This window comes from Danio rerio, chromosome 18 (assembly GCF_052040795.2).
Source record: "Danio rerio strain M-AB ecotype USA chromosome 18, GRCz13ab, whole genome shotgun sequence".
Lineage (NCBI taxonomy): Eukaryota > Metazoa > Chordata > Actinopteri > Cypriniformes > Danionidae > Danio > Danio rerio.
Window position 1 is genome coordinate 36,775,757 of NC_141038.1, and position 19,872 is coordinate 36,795,628.

The window sequence follows — 19,872 nt, forward strand, 5'->3', positions numbered from 1 at the left end:
TTTACGAATGTTAATACTTTAAAAGTTATTAATGTTTTAAAACTATTTAAAATATATATTTTTTAAATATTCGTGCATTTAGCTTTAAAACTCTGTATATACTAACTTTAACGCGCATGCACGCGAAGTGTTTGAATGAACCGATTAGCGACTCTACCTAAAATGACTCCATAATCTGATTCATCTAATTCATTGTCAGACAGATAACAAACTGGAGTGATTCATATGAACTGCCAGTCATTTTTGGACTCAAATGTATTCATTTTAAAGTGATTCGTTTGACAAGCGGAAGTTACAGTTTTACTCTCTAAAGCTGAAGGGTTGTCTCGACTGACCTATGCAGCGCTTCCCTTGGAGGTAAATAAAGAAACATTAAAAAGGATTGATAGCATGTTAAATAAATTTGTCTGGAAAAACAAAATTCACCTTATTAAGAAATCAGTAATAATGAACCCCATAAAACAAGGAGGACTGAATTATCTAGATTTTACTACGTTAAACAACACCTTTAAAATTAATTGGCTCAAAAACTTTCTTAAAAATCCCCACTCACTCTGGAATATTATCCCTAATTATATTTTCTCCAAAGTTGGTGGTTTGTAATTATAATGTTTTGAAGATACCGATCAAACTCTCCAATTTTCATAAGCAGATGCTCTTGGCCTGGTCTCTAATATACAAGCATAACTTTTCTCCACACAGATAATATTTATGGAATAATAAAGACATTCTTTACAAAAATAAATCACTCTATTTTGAAAATTGGTTTAAAAACAACTTTCTTTTAGTTGGCCAGCTCTTTAACTCAGAAGGCAGACTTTACAACTATCCAGATTTCTTGCAGAAGTTTAACATTCCTGCTACTCCTAGTGAATATGCCATTGTTGTAAACTCTATCCCTTCTGGCGTGTTTATTCTAATGCAAGGTGTCACACTACCATGGCCACACACTCACTCCCTGAATTTAATCGACACAATGGTTGGAAGTGTGTGTTTTTCAGCAGACCAACAAAAAAATAACTGTAAAATTAGAGGCCTCTTTCAGAGAGAGATCATAACAATCCCTTATGTAATACCTTATTGGAACAACACTATTGAAAATATTCCATGGGAGAAAGTATGGACTTTGCCTCACAAGTATCTGATTACAAATAAAGTAAAAGAAGTAACATTTAAATTAATTCACAAATGTTATCCTACTAAGGCCTGTCTTCAGAAATATAAGCCTAACATTGATTTAAACTGCTCACTCTGTCACTCTTCGGAGGAAGACTCTATTCATTTGTTCTGGCAGTGCTCCTTCACAGAGAGATTCTGGTCAGATTTGTTGATCTTTATTCAATCTTATATTATGAGTGACTTTTCCTTTTCTTTTAAAGTTATATTCTTTGGATTGTTTGATGACTCAAAAGAAAACATGGAAAAAGTATATATAGTTAATTTGTGTATTCTATTAGCCAAGTTTCATATTCACAAACAGAAGTTTAGTGGCTCTAAACCTTTTTTTGATCTGTTCAAAATCGACCTAGACCAATATTTGGAAACTATCCAGCATTCTCTTCATCCAAAAGCAACAAAAACGGTATCCTTATATTCTTCTTTTGTGTCTCTTTAAGATGTAACTTTTTTTCATCAGTCCTATTTTTTTTACCCTGGCGTTTATTTGTCTTTGTGTGTATTTCTGTGCATTTGTTTATTTATTTGTATTATTTGTCTCTATGTATGTAATTGTATTTGATCGACCTCTTTAATAAAAAAAAAAACACTCATTGATTTAAAAAAAAAAAAAAAAAAAAAGCGGAAGTTACAGTGTGAAGACGAAGGCCAATCTATGAGGTAACATTCAGAGGTTTAAAAAATAAGATTTTTATAAATACGTTACGTTTTTCTTTTTCAGAGCTCCTTTTTCTTTTTCAGTTCCAATCTCTTCCTTTTCGTCATCCTGGTTGAGGACTTTTGCTGTCCTTATCCGCTTGGACGGGTTGGCCAATTCCTCCTCCACCTCTTCTTCACGGGTCTCAAAGGTACGTTAAGTAAGTTAACATAACGTTAACGGACGTAGTCAGTCTTACTTCATCAAAACGTTAACCTTACCTTTTATCAAAAGTACCTGAGCTTGATAAAACGTGTTTTTCCCAGCGAACAAGGTACAAATGATTCTGTTTGTAATTTTTAGGGTCAAAATTTTTTATATCTTTTATGGGAACAATGTGTTTGTGCCCCTCCGAATATCGCACATTGGCAAACATCTTTGAGGTAACGTACCGTTAAAATGCCGTTAATTTCAAAATCCACGAAAGCCCTTTTATGTCCTCTGGCTGGTAGCGGGCACACACACTTCATAACGCAAACGCAATTTTAATAACGTATATATATATATGCATGTATGTACATATGTGGCATTAAGATACAGTACTCGTCTAATTGTGTACAGGGGCGCAACTACACATTTACTTACTGAGGGGTATGCGGGTTAAATTTTGTGTGATCCCTCTTATTTTATATTAATTAATTAATAATAAATGAAGACAAATTTTCAGATTAATCTTATAACTTTTGACATTATGTATGATTTGACAGTTTATTTTGATAAAAATAAAAACAAATCTAAACAGTTACATCTACATGAACACTTTAGGCTGTGGGACTGCATGTTATTGTGTTAAATGATTTTGAATTAAACAATAACAATATTATATTAGTTTAAAATGCAAAATAATGTTTTTTTAACAAAATATATTTATTTATTTTTATTATTTGAAACTTTTAATAAGGATAATTTTAAAAATAGTTTTGGCACAACGGCGCCCCCCCATGTGTGGCGCCCCTATGCGCCGCATATACTGCATACCCCCTTGTTGCGCCACTGATTGTGTATATATAAAATAAATTGTTCTTTTCTCCATCTCTTCTTTAATAGACCTTTCGGTTTTTTTGAGAACACACCTGAGAGATCAGGTGAGCTGCCCAATGGTCCTGAGGACAACAACACAGAACCGATGAAGTAAATGATGACAAGGTACATGTCTGTATGTCTATGTGTATAGTATAAAATTCATATTTGTGAAAGTACAATGTTACTGATTGAAAGTTTGTGTAGATGTCAAAACGGAAATATAAGAAATACCTGGAGCCTGGCAATGTGTCCATCATACCAGCCAAAACCAGACAAAGGCTTGAGAAGATGGCTGATTTTGAGGTAGCTGTGCTTGTTTCTGTTAATAACAACTGTTAATGTAACAACTTAATATGAATATAAAATATGGCTATGGCATGTAAAACGTGTTACAGTCGAACATAATTTCAAAGCCCTTATTTTGTTTCATAGACAGAATATTCACATTCATACCAGACCCCTCCTGACATGGTATGGTACCTTTCTGAAACTTTTTTGCTATCTGGGGTTCGTTCTTCATACCTTGTTTAAACAACCTAAGCTGATTCACAGATCTTGGATATTTTTACATTGATAACTGATGTCTGGCTAATCTGGTTGTTCAAACAACTTCACAAATCAGATTAAAATATCTGAATGAACTGATCTCAAGTCGCTTCATGTGTTGTGAGGGACAGATCTATCGATCCTTAAAATTATGATCAGCAATGCAATGATTGGTTGATGGCACATCAGCATAATGGCATCATCTGATTAATATTCAATTATCCACATGAGCAAAATTGCATCAAATCCGCAGTAAACTGTGTAAATATGATACACAATACATTTCCACATCAATTGTGGGTTGCAGGCTTTACACTATTATGTGTCAAGACTATTTAGCAATTGATTTGGTTTTACTTTTCTTTATTATAGTAGGCCTATTCAAGTTTCTTAATAAATGCCTGTTTAAATAAATTTTGCTTTAAAAAAAAGCATTTTGATATTAGTAAAGGTGTCTGCAACTTTCAAACTTTCAAAATGTGTGCCCGAGAAAATGAGAATATTGGCCAAGTCTATTATCATACACAAATTTTATTAAAGCTTAATTTTTTACTATTTTACAATTTCCCCAGTGTAAATAACCTGTAGGTTACTACTGTGAGAAAATATCAGCATTTGGAATATAGTTTCAGTATTACCTTTGCTTGAAAGGTCTTAAGTGAGAATCTAACTCCGTTTATATGAAATAAGCTGCTGTTTGCGAGCAGGTTTGAGCTACCAGACCTGTTGCTCACAACAACTCTTAAATTAGTTTTAAACAAAACAATCCTGCATGTTGTCAAATCGTCAATAACCAAGTTTAACTAACTGAGTAATCCTCGTACGAAGAACGAACCCCAGATGAGTGTAATTTAGACTCAACTCCAATTGTTTGGATTAGTCACATTGGGTTAAACATTTTTAAAAGAAATTCCTAATTTGTTAAATTCTTTAGTTGCAAACTGACAGCAAGCTTCTTTTAGTTGCCAAATAAAGCCGTATACTGTACATTTAACATAATGAGTTGGCTTTAGGCTGAGAGGTAGTATCAAAATTTGATATCACTTCATCACATTTAAAAAATAATCATCTGGACGAGGATGGCTGCGTAGTTTGAGAGCTCTCCACAACTTCGCGTAAAAAAAACTATTCCTACCTTTTACAAACTGACTATTAACCTGGGTCTGGCTATGCCTAAACCACTGCCTTTGAAGGAATGTGATATTTTTACTAAAGCACGCAAGACGACGAGTACACGAAGCGCGAAAGTATCACCTTCGACAGAGAGTGTGGAGGCCGGCAGCATGGCGGACTTAGCTGAGGTGCTAACTGAGTTAAAAGCGCTTCGCTCCGAATTCGGATCAAAACTAGATGGCATAAACAACCGCCTTGAACTAATGGCAAGCTCTGTCTCAGTTTTGGAAAACAGCCTGACTGACATCAAACGTGAGATTTCTGCGAACGAGAAACGCATAGAGGAAACGGAGTCGCGCATTTCTGCAATTGAGGACAGACTGGACAGAACGGAGTCTGAGTTGACCATGGCGACCAAACGGATTGCACATCTGGAAATGAAAACGGACGACTTGGAAAACCGCGGAAGGAGGAAGAACATCCGTGTGTTCGGTCTTAAGGAAGGAGCAGAGGGTACACGCTCTTTACTGGACTTTATACACGACACACTCCCTCAATGGATAGGTCTTGAACCCGAGAAATCCTTCACACTGGAAAGGGCCCATCGTACGCTGGCACCTGCAACTCCCAACCAAAACAGACCGGTGCTCGTCCGCTTTCTCAAATTTCAAGACAAGGAATTTGTACTGCGCAACGCGAGAAATCGAGATATCATCCACGATGGATCCAAAATCTCATTTGCCCAAGATCTCTCCGCAGAAACGATTCGACAGAGGCGTGAGTTTAACGATGTCAAAAGAAAGTTTTTGAGCATGGGAAACTTCCGCGGGTTTCACCATCCCTGTAAGCTGAGGGTGCTCCACAACGGCAAGATCCAGCTGTTCTCCACACCGCACGAAGCCGAGGAGTTCCATCGCAGCATTAGCACTACTTGACCGCAAACTTTATGACCAGGTTGGACCATTTGTTTGGGAATAGATATATTTTACCTGTTACATAACTAAAGACTAAATTTTGAACTTATCCGTTCACCACCAGTATACTTAATATGAGGACATAATTCCCGTTTTCCTGGATTTTATTACTATTAACGTTATTATTTTGTTTGCTTTTTGCTACGATCCCTATACAAAATCTTGCTCTTTCTTAGTTAAATAATTTTTGGTTGACTTAAATAACGGGAGCTTTGTTATATTCAATTTCATTCATAAAGTAAAGCTGTAGGCTATGTCTAGCCTAACGTTACATGTTAATATACTCTTTTACGCGTTGTTGTGGACACCTATTGTTGGCCGTTTTAGTTAGGTGCTACAGGAAAGTTGTGGTTATCTAAAGATGCCTTGTCATTTGGGGACTAGGCTTTTGTTCTGGGGGTGGGGGGATGTCTCGTTTCGTTTTTTATATATTTTTTTATTTTTTCCTTCTTTTATTTATTATTATTATGTTCATACTGCTCCATTACTTCGATTACTTTGTCACACAACAAAATATGGAAACATACGATTTCCAATGGCTAACAATATACTTAATATAATGTCATTTAATGTCAGAGGCTTAGGGCATCCTATTAAACGTAAAAGAATTCTTACATTCTTAAAAAAGGAAAAGGCTGATGTTGCACTACTACAGGAAACACATCTGTCCAGTGAGGAGCATAAAAAACTTAAAAGAGATTGGGTAGGACAGGTATATTTTTCAAGCTTTGCGAGTAATAAAAGGGGGGTAGCAACACTGATTCATAAAAATCTTCCATTTATATTTAAAGAACAATTTAATGACCCAGAGGGTCGGTATGTACTTATACATGGAACACTCTACGGCAGGGAACTTACATTGCTCAACATCTATGCCCCAAACGCAGACTGTCCTAAATTCATGATAAAAATGATTACCCTATTTAGCCAATACAATACAGAGTTTGGAACAATAGCTGGAGATTTCAATTGCTGTATGGAAAGTAGTTTAGATAAATCTTCACCCTTTGCCTCTAACCCCAATGCGTCAAAGGCTTTAAAAATGGCTTCTAATGATGCAGGCCTTGTTGATGTGTGGAGAGAGTTTAATCCTTTAGTTAAAGATTATACCTTTTATTCAGCGAGACACAAGACATATTCTCGATTGGACTTTTTTCTCGTACCACAGGGTTTACTACCATCTGTTAATTCCTGTAGTATAGGTTCAATCCTTATATCTGACCATGCACCAGTCTACCTTCGGCTGTTGCTACACGAACAGATTCACTCAACAAGGTACTGGAAATTTAATTCTTCATTCCTTACGAACACAGAAGCCTGTAATAATATTAGGCAATGGCTGGAACAATACAGACAAGAAAATGAGACCTCCCCTGTCACTCCTGCAGTGATTTGGGACGCAGCTAAAGCAGTGCTTAGGGGACAACTGATTTCATATGCATCTGCAAGGAAAAAAAAGATAAACAAACAAACTGAACAACTGAAAACAGAGCTTTCCTGCTTAGAACAACTTCACAAACAGTCACCTACAGAGGCAAACAAGAAGAAGCTCAACACTGTTAGAAATAGTCTTAACTTACTTCAAATTGATCATGCCAAAAAACTTTTATTCTTTACTAAACAACACTATCATGAATATGGTAATAAACCAAGCAAGCTTTTAGCCTATCAACTCAAAAAGGAGCAGGCTGAACGTACTATAAAATGTATACGTAATGCAGCTGGCCAACTGAAATATGATTTGCAATCAATAAAATCCTCTTTTTTTGACTACTACACAAAGCTCTATACATCAGATAACCCCTCCGAAGTTGATATTAAGTTGTTTTTGCAGCAGATATCCTTGCCCTCAATATCTGAGGAGGAAAAGGAACTACTAGATTCTCCATTTACTTCAAAGGAGGTGTTTCAAGCTATTTTATCACTCCCCACTGGAAAAGCACCAGGCTTGGATGGATATCCTGTAGAATTCTACAAGGCCTTTTGGCCTCAGATTGAACCCTTGTTTATGCCAATGATTACAGATTTTGTTCAAAATGGAACTCTTCCCGAAACATTGAAGATAGCTGCAATATCCTTGATACACAAGAAAGATAAAGATGCCTCAGAATGTAGCTCTTTCCGCCCTATTTCATTGCTCCCAGTTGACTTTAAAATAATATCCAAATTAATCGCTCGTAGATTAGAAAACTTACTGCCCAAACTTATCAATCCTGACCAATCTGGCTTTGTAAAAACTCGAAATGAATTTGACAATGTTAGACGATTACTAAATATAATTGACCACTCGGCCCTGTACAAACAACCAGCATTAATAATATCTCTGGACGCTGAAAAAGCGTTTGACAGGGTCGAGTGGCCATACCTATTCTCAGTTCTAAAGAAATTCAATATTGGCGATAGATGTCTTGGGTGGATAAAGTCTATGTATAGCAACCCGCAAGCCCAAATATGTGTAAATGGGACTCTGTCCGAAAAACTTGGTCTGCATAGAGGATGTCGGCAGGGATGCCCCCTGTCCCCGTTTTTATTTAATTTAGCCATCGAACCATTTGCAGAGGCCGTACGGCTCAGCAGTAAAATATCAGGGATTTGTATTGATAAAATAGAAAACAGAATTTCACTATATGCCGACGATATAATCCTGTACTTAAATAATCCAGAAAATTCAGTACCAGCAGCACTAGATCTGATAAATACATTTGGGAGAATATCAGGCTATAAAATTAATCTATCAAAGTCTAATGCATTTTTAATGAACATGCCAATTTCTAATAAGCTAAAGACCATCTCACCTTTCACCTGGTCTCAGACTGGATTTAAATATTTAGGGGTGAATGTTTCTCCTAATCTCAAAGATTTATTTCACATAAACTACCCCCCACTTATTAAAAAGATTAAGGAAGATTTGGAACATTGGAATTTGCTCCCCATTTCACTGCTTGGAAGAATTAACGTAATAAAAATGAATATATTACCAAGAATTAATTTTTTATTTCAATCCTTGCCCTGTTACTTAAATAAAGATTTTTTCAAAAATGTTAACAAACTGATAAGCTCTTTTATCTGGAAGAACTCTACACCCAGAATATCTTTTAAAACACTAACTAACACAAAAGAGAAAGGAGGGTTAGGCCTTCCTGACTTACAGTTATACTATTGGTCTGCGCAGATAAAGGGGATGATTGGTTGGATACAACCATCAAGAACTGCTCACTGGACAGATATTGAAGAAGCTCTTTGCTCACCTATACCTCTGACATCTCTTCCTTTCATTAACAATATGGGAAAATTACCCCCAGTGACAAGAACCTATGTTATCCACAACATTCTTCGGGCCTGGCAAGATGCAAAAAGGTTTTGTGGTTTCTCTGCTAAAATATCTATGCTAGCCCCTCTGTCCCCTAACCCAGATTTGCCATCCTCGCTTGGGAAATCTTTGTTTATAAAGTGGAAAGAACATGGTATATGTCAGTTCCGAGATCTGTTTATCAATGATACCCTTAAATCCTTCATAGACTTAAGGCAAGAGTTCAAGATACCAAGACAGGATTTTTATAAATATCTGCAAATTCGCCATTTGATAATTAGTCACGAAAAGAGAGGTCAACTATCCCTAAAGCTGTCCAATATAGAGGAGATTTTGGTGAACTCTGAATCTTTAAAAGGAAAAATCTCGGAGATATATTCTGCACTATTAGAATATTACAACTCTTCACTGGGATCACTTAAAAACGTGTGGCAAAGAGATTTGGGATATAATTTTAATGACGATCAGTGGGAGGCTATATGCCAGAATACTTTCATTCCCCTTTCCAATAACAGAATAATTGAACAAAATTATAAATTTATACATAGGATGTATCTGACCCCACTGCGTTTGAGCAAAATGTACCCTAATGTATCACCCAGGTGTCACAGATGTAAAACCTATTTAGGATCAATCATGCATGTTTTTTGGGAATGCAAAAAGCTAAAATTTTTCTGGAAAGCAGTACAGGACTTTACAGCCAAAGCTTTGCAAGTTCCATTGGACAACACACCAACACTATACCTCTTTGGTACAGAACTGAACAAGACACTTGATCCTATTTCTATAAAGAGACTCGGCATCATCTCCTATCTAGCAAAAAAATGCATTTTGCTCAACTGGAACCAACAAAAACCTCCAACATTTGAACTCTTTATAAAACTCTTGAATGAAACAATGCCCTTGGAACAATATACATACTACTTAAAAAACAAAGGGGATGCCTTTCAAAAAATATGGATGCCTCTAATGATTCTCTGACTCTATGAACACATCTGATGTATTTTCACAATATGTGTGACCTTAATCACTGCATAACTTTGTGTATTATGTTTTATTTTTATTTTTTTGGTATTTTGTTGGTATGTTTATTTATTTCTTTATTATTATTATTTTGAAATAATTTATTTATAGATTTTTTTTTTCTCTTTGCCTTTTGCTGCTATATTTGTCCACTGATATATTTGTCTTTGGCCTTTTTTGTTTACGTTTGTATGTTCATTAAAACCAATAAAAAATAAAAAAATAAAAAAAAAATAAAAATAAAAAAAAAATAATCATCTAAGCTAGCTGCATTTATTTTAGCTTCATTTACAATTTTTTTTGCAATGCAATTTTTGTAGTTATTCAATAATATCTTACATTTTAGTAGAGTGATGTTACAGATCCAGATAATTCACACATGTACAATACTGTCTTTTTTGTTTATCCATTAAGTTTAACCCAACTAATTAATAGAATTTTTCTACAATACATTTTACGTGTTAAATCCTGAGCTGCAAAATTTAACTTCAAGCTTCATCTGTATCTTCAACTTTATCTGTAGTAGTACATGACTATAGTATATGCTGGAAATTCCACAATTAAGTGGTTATTACTCAATTTTTTCAAATTATTAAACATGTTCACATATTAAAATGAGATACACTACACCATGCAAAGCATTACTTTGGGAAAAAAACAAGTCATGGGCAGCAAGTGTCAAATTAGTTTTTTAAACATGAGAAAATCACATTTAAACTATTTAAAATTAGACTTTTTTTATCTGTTTATGTCTTTTATTATTTATATTTTCACACATAGGTGGAAAGCATTAAGGAGACAAATTTGGACCTGTTGGTTACTGACCAGAGTTGTTCAGCTACAGATGACTCCTTTTCAGATATAAATGAGGTTTCTTCAGATTCAGAAGAAATTCAGATAATTACATACTGATGTCTTTGGAATTATAATTATAAATTGCCATCAGGTGGTGAAATGACAAAGGTTATTGAGTAACCATATTGGATACCCATCTACAAATTATTACCAATACCATGCCCTTACATACCCGAGTGTGCAGTGTTAAACCGCTGTCACACTGCACTTTTCGCCCCATAGGCTTTCATTTATACGCACACACTGGAATTGCAAGCTGGTGCTTCAAGTTCAAGCTTGGTAAACTCTGACTTGCGACCTACATCACATGACTGTGTGAGACAAATTGAAAATCAAAACATGACTTATTCTTTAATCCCACCCATTTTCGCAGTGTTGTACGACAGAAATTTGCATGCTCAAACTGTATTTTTATACTGTAATATAAAAATCATTAAGATGGATGTGTTTACTGCACACTATTAGACCTGTATGTAATTTTCTAAACTTTTTTTTACTGATGAATTATAGCCAATGAATGTCATGTAGTATGACCAGTATTTTAAAGATTCAAACATTTTAATGGCCTGTCTGTTGTTCCATAGGAGGAAGATCAATGAAGGATAAACAACCACAATGTTGACCACAGCTCAATGGACCCAGGACAGATCCACGAAGACACAGACAAGACCCCGTCACATGTCTGATTCAGAGGTATTTGTGTGATTTGGCTTCATTCACCCAAAAGGAAATCAATTATCTAAAGGCTGGGACACACTGAGCCATTGCTAAACAACTAGCACCCAAAAACCCAACTCTTTGTTATTGCCTGATGTTGTATCGTGTCTGGACCAAAAAGTTTAATTACATTAGAGTACATTAGTACATTATACATTAGGTAGCATTAAATAATGTTGCCTCATTATAAAATGTTATATATATATATATATATATATATATATATATATATATATATATATATATATATATATATATATATATATATATATTGTTATTCAGGCTGCTATAGTTTGCAAATAGACGTTTGAAAATATTCATTATTATTGAATCAAAGACACATCCATTTTAATTTAAACTAACCACAACTTAACAACATCTTAATAGTGCAAACAAGTGCTGGTTTTCCATAAGAAAAAATGGAATTACCATCGGGTAAGATCAAACATTTAAACAGTAATATAATATAATATAGGCGACACAGTGGCACAGTAGGTAGTGTTGTCGCCTAACAGCAAGAAGTTTGCTGGTTCGAGCCTCGGCTGGGTCAGTTGATGTTTCTGTGTGGAGTTTGCATGTTCTCCCTGAATTTGCGTGGGTTTCTTTTGGGTGCTCCGTTTTCCCCCACAGTCCAAAGACATGCAGTACAGGTGAATTGGGTAGGTTAAATTGTCTGTAGTGTATGAGTGTGTATGGATGTTTCCCAGAGATGGGTTGCGGCTGGTAGGGTATCCGCTGCGTAAAACATGTGCTGGATAAGTTGCCGGAAGTAGTAGTGCATCCGTGTACTTCTCACATACTGGTTTTTAAATTTTATGAATTCAGACATACTACTCGGCTAGCATACTGTTTTTAGCATACTATATAGTAGGGCTGTGCAATTAATCGATTTGGATTTCGATTATGGCTTCTAACGATTATGAAAAACCATTAATCGAGATAAACGATTACTGCATCATATACCAAAAGCGCGTATGACCGCGTGCTTATGTGTGTGTGCAACACGCGCACACACAAAAGCACACAGTCAGCATTAAGTCTCATTCGCACACTGAGACGAGCAGAGGAGCGCAGACATCTAAAGTCATTAACGTGAGCGCTTTAATGGTCAAATAGGTGTCAAAACGTGGTGATTAGTGATTATTCATATTAACCCTCATTTGCGTAATAAACAAACGAGTTGAGAATCAAAAGACGTGAAAGAGAAACCATTAAAGTGACAGTGTGAAATGGCCGCCAGTTTTATCATTAATCAAATGACGAGAAAATTACTCGCTGCTCTTGACTGAAGGATTTTTGTAGCTATAGTGTTTTTCTTAGTGTGAATATGCTTAAATCACAGTTTGTTTCATATTTTTATTCTATTGTATTTATTTCTCTTTCCTTTGCAGGGTGGAAAATAACTGTATATATGCAGTTGAAGTCAGAATTATTAGCCCTCCTGAATATTAGCAACCCTTTTCCTCCAATTTTTGTTTAATGGAAAGAAGTTTTTTTTAACTTATTTCTGAACATAATAGTTTTGATATATCATGTCTAATTACTGATTTGTTTTGTCTTTGCTATGATGACAGTACATATCATTTTACTAGATGTTTTTCAAAATACAAGCATTCAAATTAAAGTGCAATTCAAAGGCTTAATTAGATTAATTAGGCAAGTCATTGTATATCAGTAGTTTCTTCTGCAGACAATCAAAAATATATTGCTTAAGGGGGCTAATAATATTGACCTTAAAATGGGTTTCAAAATATTTAAACCTGCTTTTATTCTAGCTAAAATAAAACAAATAATACTTTCTCCAGAAGAAAAAAATATTAGAGAAAATACTGTTAAAATTCCTTGCTTTGTTTAACATAATTTGGAAAATAGTTATTTAAAAAAAAAAACCTCTCAGGAGCGCAAATAATTTTGACTTCAAATGATAATTGTTTTGAATAATCGTGATTACAATTATGACTAAAATAATCGTAATTATGATTTTTTCCAAAATTGAGCAGCCCTACTATATAGTATGGTATGTGATTTTGGACTCAGCCCATGTGAAAACTGCACCAAGAGAAAAAGCATCCTTGTAACAGTTTTAATTCCTGTTTCAGAACAATCAATCTACAGGTGTAAAGCACCTCTAATTTGTAGGGTAAGGTGGAGTCATTTTAACAGTGTGATTCTCAGTAACGCCCTATTCACACGGGGCTTCAGCGTCAACGCTTGACAGAGGGCGTGTCTGAAGTTGGAGCTGAAACGATCGTCATAGAAGCGTCAGCCAATGAAATTCAGTCAGCAATAGGCCACTGTCTGAGCTGGTGTATTTGCATACAGCGATCTGATTGGCTGACGCTTCCGTCGGCGCTTGAAAAGTTGAGCTGGTCCCAACTTCTGCAGCGAGGAACGCTTCTGAAGCGGCGCCGACGGATCCACAATGCAGTTCGGCAACGCCTGACGTCACCCATTCAAAGTGAATGGGAAGCGTTGACGCTGACGCCCCGTGTGAATAGGGCGTAATAGGGATGGCTGATAAGATGACATGATCATATATTGATGATGTCTAACGAGTGATGCCAGTTATGACATTCAATTACGGGCTATAATCACTGTTATTGGGTAAAAATATATTTGATGAAGTTAGCAAGTAAATGTATGTAGATCACTTTTTTTTTATTGTTTTAAATCTACGCACTATACTTTCACATTTCTGTGCAAATAGCTTCCAAAAGTAACATTTGCATGATAGGTGCCCTTTAAAGCAAGTATAGTTTTTAAAAAATAATTTTTGAATTAATATAAGATTTAAAAATAATTAGCATATATTTATTGGTCAGAAGATTTGGTAAGAAACTGATAACATGTATGAGGTGGCATCATGAAAATCATTGATCCATTTAAGCAGAAGTGAGAAACTTCAAGCTTTGGATGTTTATATCATGTTTATATCTTATAAATTCAAATTTTGTTAAGGTTTTTGATCACAGAAGGTAATTATAAAGCTTATATTTATCCTTAAAACTAAAATCTTAATACTAACATAGTCACCCTTAAGTTGTTTCTTTCTTCTGAACACAAGATATTATAAAATATAGAATATTATGAACAATGTGTAAGTAATGTATAATCAAGAATATTAATGGCCTGTCTGTTGTTTTATAGGAGGAAAATGAATTGATGATAAGCAACCACAATGTTGACAACAGCTCAATGGACCCAGAGCAGATCAACACAGACAAAGACAAGTAGCAGAAATAGAATTTTACATTTATTTTATTATTAATCACCTTCTAATTGGTCTGTCTCTAAAAGTGAGGGGGATGTATCCTCCTATCCCCCTGGTTGCTGCGCCCCTGATTTCAACCACGTTTTATCATTTACTGGTCATTTTGTTATTTAATGATTCAATGAGTAGCCTACATTATTCTGCAAACAAGAAAGCACTACATTTTGAAGCCCTTCCCCTTAACCCTCAGCTGGGCCAAGGGGAAGGGGTAGGGGTACAAAAATAAAATTGGGATTGGGCCTAAAGGTGCTTTATGTAATATTTTGATTTCTCTAAAAAATACCATGTTAGACCAAAAATGTTATTCAAACTCGCATTGGTAGCATTTAACACTGAGAAAAGCACATAATCTCTACCTGAGGTAACTATTGTCATATAGTTTATGCTGCTGATCATCTGTGAGAAATGGAGGTCCTTTAAATATTTTTCTGTTCAAAACAGAAATTTAAGGTGGTTAGAACATGATGTCAGGTGTAGTTATGTTGAAGGCTTCATAGTCAGGGATGCTCACTTCTTTTGGTGTCATTAATCTGGCAACCTGCGTTTGTGTGGAGTTGTTGGAGAGGACGGGTGAAAAGTGTTTTAAATTTAAACTGCAATACCTAGTTCAACTACTAAGTGTCAACCTTACAAACTACACCTTTGAGCAGAAGTTTACAATGCATGGTTTCGACTACACTCATTCTTCCATGGCGGGGCACCACGCCAAAAATCATCCCGCCACGTCTACATTACAGCTTCTCATTCAAAACATTTTATTTTTTAATAGCGGGTAATAATCACACCAAAACTTATTACAGTGTTCCCGCGGGTCCTTAAAAAGTCTTAAATTAAAATCCAGGAAATTAAGGTCTTAAATTGTCTTAAATTTTACCGTAAAACGGCTGTAGGTATTACATTTTTAGCAGATGTGCTTAATGACGATAGGGAAGCACTGTGGTTCACCGTAAAACATCTAATAGTTGATTAATTTAGTATGTGTGAAACAGGAGAGAAATGACAGTCGCCGTGATTTATTAGCTTATTACGGCAGGTCGGCTACAGACACTTACGTCGGTCTGCACCTGCGTGCTTTCATTATGCGGTTGCCGAGGTGAGGTTCAAAATGCAAAAATGGGAAAGTGTAAATTTAACAATGTGGCAAAGAGGCAATGTGTAAATAATGCAAAAAGACCTATTCGTTAGGAACCATGGGGCTCAAAGTCATCGAGTCGCACATGAAAGGACAAAAGCAGCCGCGGGACGTTGCAGCAGCTAGTCATAGCGGGTCTAGGCTTGGGCTTGCGCAGTAAATGAACAGTCGTCATGCATTTCGATTAGCGCAAAGAAGTAATCAAATTGTTTGTTACAACATTGAAATCCGTCCCTGCAAAGGTGAAACAGATAATGACGGAAATGTCAAAAAGAGCGAATTTCGACAGCGGTCAGGCCAGCCGCCAGTTTAATTCGAACAGTCATTCTAGCCACTAAGGTATTTCGGCGGTCGCTTATACACTGCGTATTACAGTAGGGCACTAAGGAGCAGTGTCCAGCGAGCTGACAGGGAACATGATGAGGTCACTCGCTGCATTGAATCCGCTGTCACGGAAGTTGAAATGAATGTTCTTGACTGGTAGAATTATCATCTGAACATAGCTACAATGCGTCATATTTTATTTATCACATGAAGAGAACAAGAGGAGTCGAATTTAAAGAAAGAGAATGGCGGACGATTAAGTGTCAAAACGCAATGCAAAAGCGCCTGTTTGCTATATTTTGGGTTTAAACCAAATGCAAAAAGAGAACCTGAAGACGTTAATGAGGCAATCTGCAAACTTTGCCTGACAAAGGTGGCAGCAGTTGGAGGAAACACAACTAATTTATACACGAACCTTCAACACACTTGATGTTCAACTATGGGTGGGTCGCGGGTAGATTAGATCAATAGCCATAAATACTCAACGCATACTCTCATTTTAAAAATCACGCGACATCATCTCAAAATGTTTAATAATAAATAAATTATTTATTATTATTATTATTTATTTTTTACTAAAACAAGACTGATTTTAGCAATGCCGCGCCATTAATAAGCCAACTGCAGAGAAACGAAGCAACTATAGCGGCAACTGCCGTGAGCACTTTTTCCAAAGTTCAGCTGTTCTTTTTTGCACTTGATTATTATGCGTTTAATTAAAAAAAAAATCCATAATGAATTGGCCTACAAGAGGTAAAGCTAACCTGTGTGTGCGCGCGTCTTTTATCTCTGAGGACGCTCTCTTCAAAAACCGAAAGTTGCTTCGTCTGTCTGGCAATATTTCGGCTTTTAATAAATGAAAAGTTAATTTAGATGAGCCAATATTAAAAATTGAAACAAAGTAACTGAGACGTGCGGTCACACATCGAATCTGAGGTCTGATCTCATCTCTCTCTCTCTCTCTCGCTGTCATCCAGACACAGACGCCTAACGAGTCAAGTTGCAAAACCGAGGCTGGTACCAGCTGACAGGTAGAATAGCTGAAGCCTTTGCGAAATCTGTCAAAATACAGCACTGAAATTAACAGGCATAAATGTCTTTGAGCCAGAAAGTCTATCTAGGATATCTGTCAAAACGCAATTGGAGCCATGGGGGAGTTGTGTAGCCTTTAAATTATATTATTTCTAATAAAATTAAAACCAAAATAAAATATTCATTACATTTTTTGTTTGAAAAAAATATACGTAAACGAAAAAAATCAAAGGGTGTCTAGTTTCTTGTAATGTGTTTTAATATTAATAAAAATATGCTCAGCCTATTTAACGGTTAGCCTACGCCGTCAATACGCTTATTTCACGCGGCCGCCATGTTAAAGAACCAAAACGAGGCTGCTGTGGGAAGAAACCCGGAAGTATAGGACGAGCACTGTAAACATTGCAGTAACATGCTGTGTACTACAAACCTCCAGCTGTTGCCGAGATTTCAAAATGCAGAAAATGGTGTAACCATCAGTTTAATATTATTTAGTACGTTTATTTTAAACAATTAAAAGCAATTTAGCATCAAACAACATCACAATCTCAGTGATACGCTTAAGTGTCCTCCTAGGCTTCAGCTCATGGCACTAGTTAAACACCATGAGGACGCTTTCATGCTTCAGTCTATGTAACCCAGTGAGTGATAAAACACAGCAGTCCTCTGTAGCACGCCCTTATGTTGTCTGTAATAGTGTTGTCCTGGTACTGAAGTTTTAAACCCGGCTATTTCCCCGCTAACATGGAAGCGCTGCTGAGCGCGGATGTCTCGAAACGACTGATGTTCACTGCTTTGCGCTTCAGTCTCCGTGTATCTGTGTTTGGTTTGAACTCAGTTTACCGATCTTCACCCAGTGCAAACACAGATACACGGACTGGAGCGCGAAGCAGCCGTCAAGATCAGTCGAGTCATCAAGCAGATTGCTCGGCTCGTCTGTGTTTGTGCTCAGTATACAGCAGTGGGGAAGATGACCTTCTCGGCCAATCACAATCATTTCTGTTGAACACGTGACCACAATGGCAAATCAGCGCTGTTTTAAGAAAGCCATCAATATTGCCTTAAATATTAGCGTGAAATTGCCGGTTTTTCTTTTAATTCAGTATTGTGACAAGTCTAATGTGGTGAAAGAATCAGTTTATTAACTCGAGTTTGATGAATTGCATCTAAAACGTGTGTTTGGAAAAGAAAAAGTTAGCTAACTAGTGCCATTTCCCTTAACTTAGCTGAAAATGAGCTCTGATATCCCTTTTTACATTCACCATTTATTCAGAACGGACCTTCGGGTTACCCGGAAGGCGGAGAAATGATAAATTTGTGTCACTTTAAATTCGCTAATAAGATATACAGCCAGTTACACATTTCTATGTAACTCCTAATGATACTTCCGGTTTTCTTCCCACCGCAGCCTCGATTTCGCTTTTGAAAATGGCGGCCGCGTGAAATCAGTCTATAGGCAAGCCATTCAATTGTTGGTCAATCTTACTGCGCACCGAACTCCAATGCGAGGGAGATTATGTTACTCGATAGACAACATTAACTTGAGAGATTTTAAAAATAAAAGGTATTTTTAAAAAGGAACAACACGCAAATCTGCAACAAATAAAACTAAAAATAAAACGTTTTGCCAGTGCTGTGTGTATTCCGCCACTGACAGTGCACGCCCTTATGCAGCGCCTGTAACTGCTGCTTTTAAGAGATGGTATCATAACCTAAAAGCAAGATCATATATTTATAAATATTCCATAACAATATTTATCGAAATATTTATACATTTGCATGTTGTTGATTGAGATTGTATGATCTGTATATGATGTCTGAACTTTACAGAAGCTGTAAACTGACACGTGTGCGGTGATGTTTAGCTCTGACAAGGCGCTTTTATTTAGCCTGTTGTCTTTACATTTTTTTTACATAATGTTCCATTTCTCAACTTTTTTTATTATTATTTTTTATTTATAGTTTATATATAAAATGAGTGCCAGCTTGTTTAGTTGTGATCATTATGCAAGGATCATATTTTACTAGGGATGTAACGGTATCAGAATTTCATGGCACGGTAATACCTCGGTATGAATGTCACGGTACGGTATTTATTGAATCATTTACAGGAAAAAACAAAACTTATGAAAATACTCCAAAAAAGTGCCAAAAGTGTCAATGACATACAAATTAGTCATCTATCTGTAAGCTTTAAAACAGGAACTTCAATTTTAATAAAAAAATATTAAACCATGTAAAAAAATTAAGTTTCAATTTAGTATTGTTGAAAACTCATCACATTCAACATTTAATCACTCACTCACTTAGATAGAGATGGGTTTAAAGGGCCCATATTATGGGTTTTTGAAAATTCCCCTCCATGTAGTGTGTAACACAGCTCTAAGTGAAGTGAAGTATCCAGCTAAGGCTTAAATCTGTAAGAATACAGTGTTTAAAACTGTTGATTCATCTATAAAAGAGTCGACTCATAGTGCTTCGAACGAGTCGCCTTGATACCGACTCATTAGGTGTTTCGCCATGACGTACGAACGAAACCAAGTTATTCACGTGCACGCGCAAACCCGGGAGATTTCAAACCTGAGGCCCCACCCTCTGACGCAGAAACCCAGACACACACACACCCACAAACACACACACACACACAAACATGCCGGTTGATTGAAGTCACACTGCAGA

General features: G+C 36.1%; 1 protein-coding gene across 7 annotated transcripts in view; it reads left to right on the top strand.

Moving 5' to 3' along the window:
- Window positions 1-187: 187 nt before the first annotated feature.
- LOC137488235 (uncharacterized) overlaps window positions 188-19,872 on the top strand; it is a 35,561-nt gene continuing 15,876 nt past the window's right edge. For 2 of the 7 annotated variants that reach the window (XM_087293279.1, XM_087293284.1), the window contains exons 1-6: window positions 188-320; window positions 1,918-2,024; window positions 2,921-3,019; window positions 3,101-3,199; window positions 11,302-11,410; window positions 14,582-14,664. In XM_087293279.1, the coding sequence (XP_087149405.1) occupies window positions 14,613-14,664 (52 nt within the window). In that variant the 5' untranslated portion in view covers window positions 188-320; window positions 1,918-2,024; window positions 2,921-3,019; ... (1 more) ...; window positions 11,302-11,410; window positions 14,582-14,612. Of the gene's footprint in view, window positions 321-1,814; window positions 2,025-2,920; window positions 3,020-3,100; window positions 3,200-3,328; window positions 3,368-11,301; window positions 11,411-14,581; window positions 14,665-19,872 lie in introns of those variants that run through there. The other 5 variants (XM_087293282.1, XM_087293280.1, XM_087293283.1 and 2 more) reach the window with 5 other exon arrangements.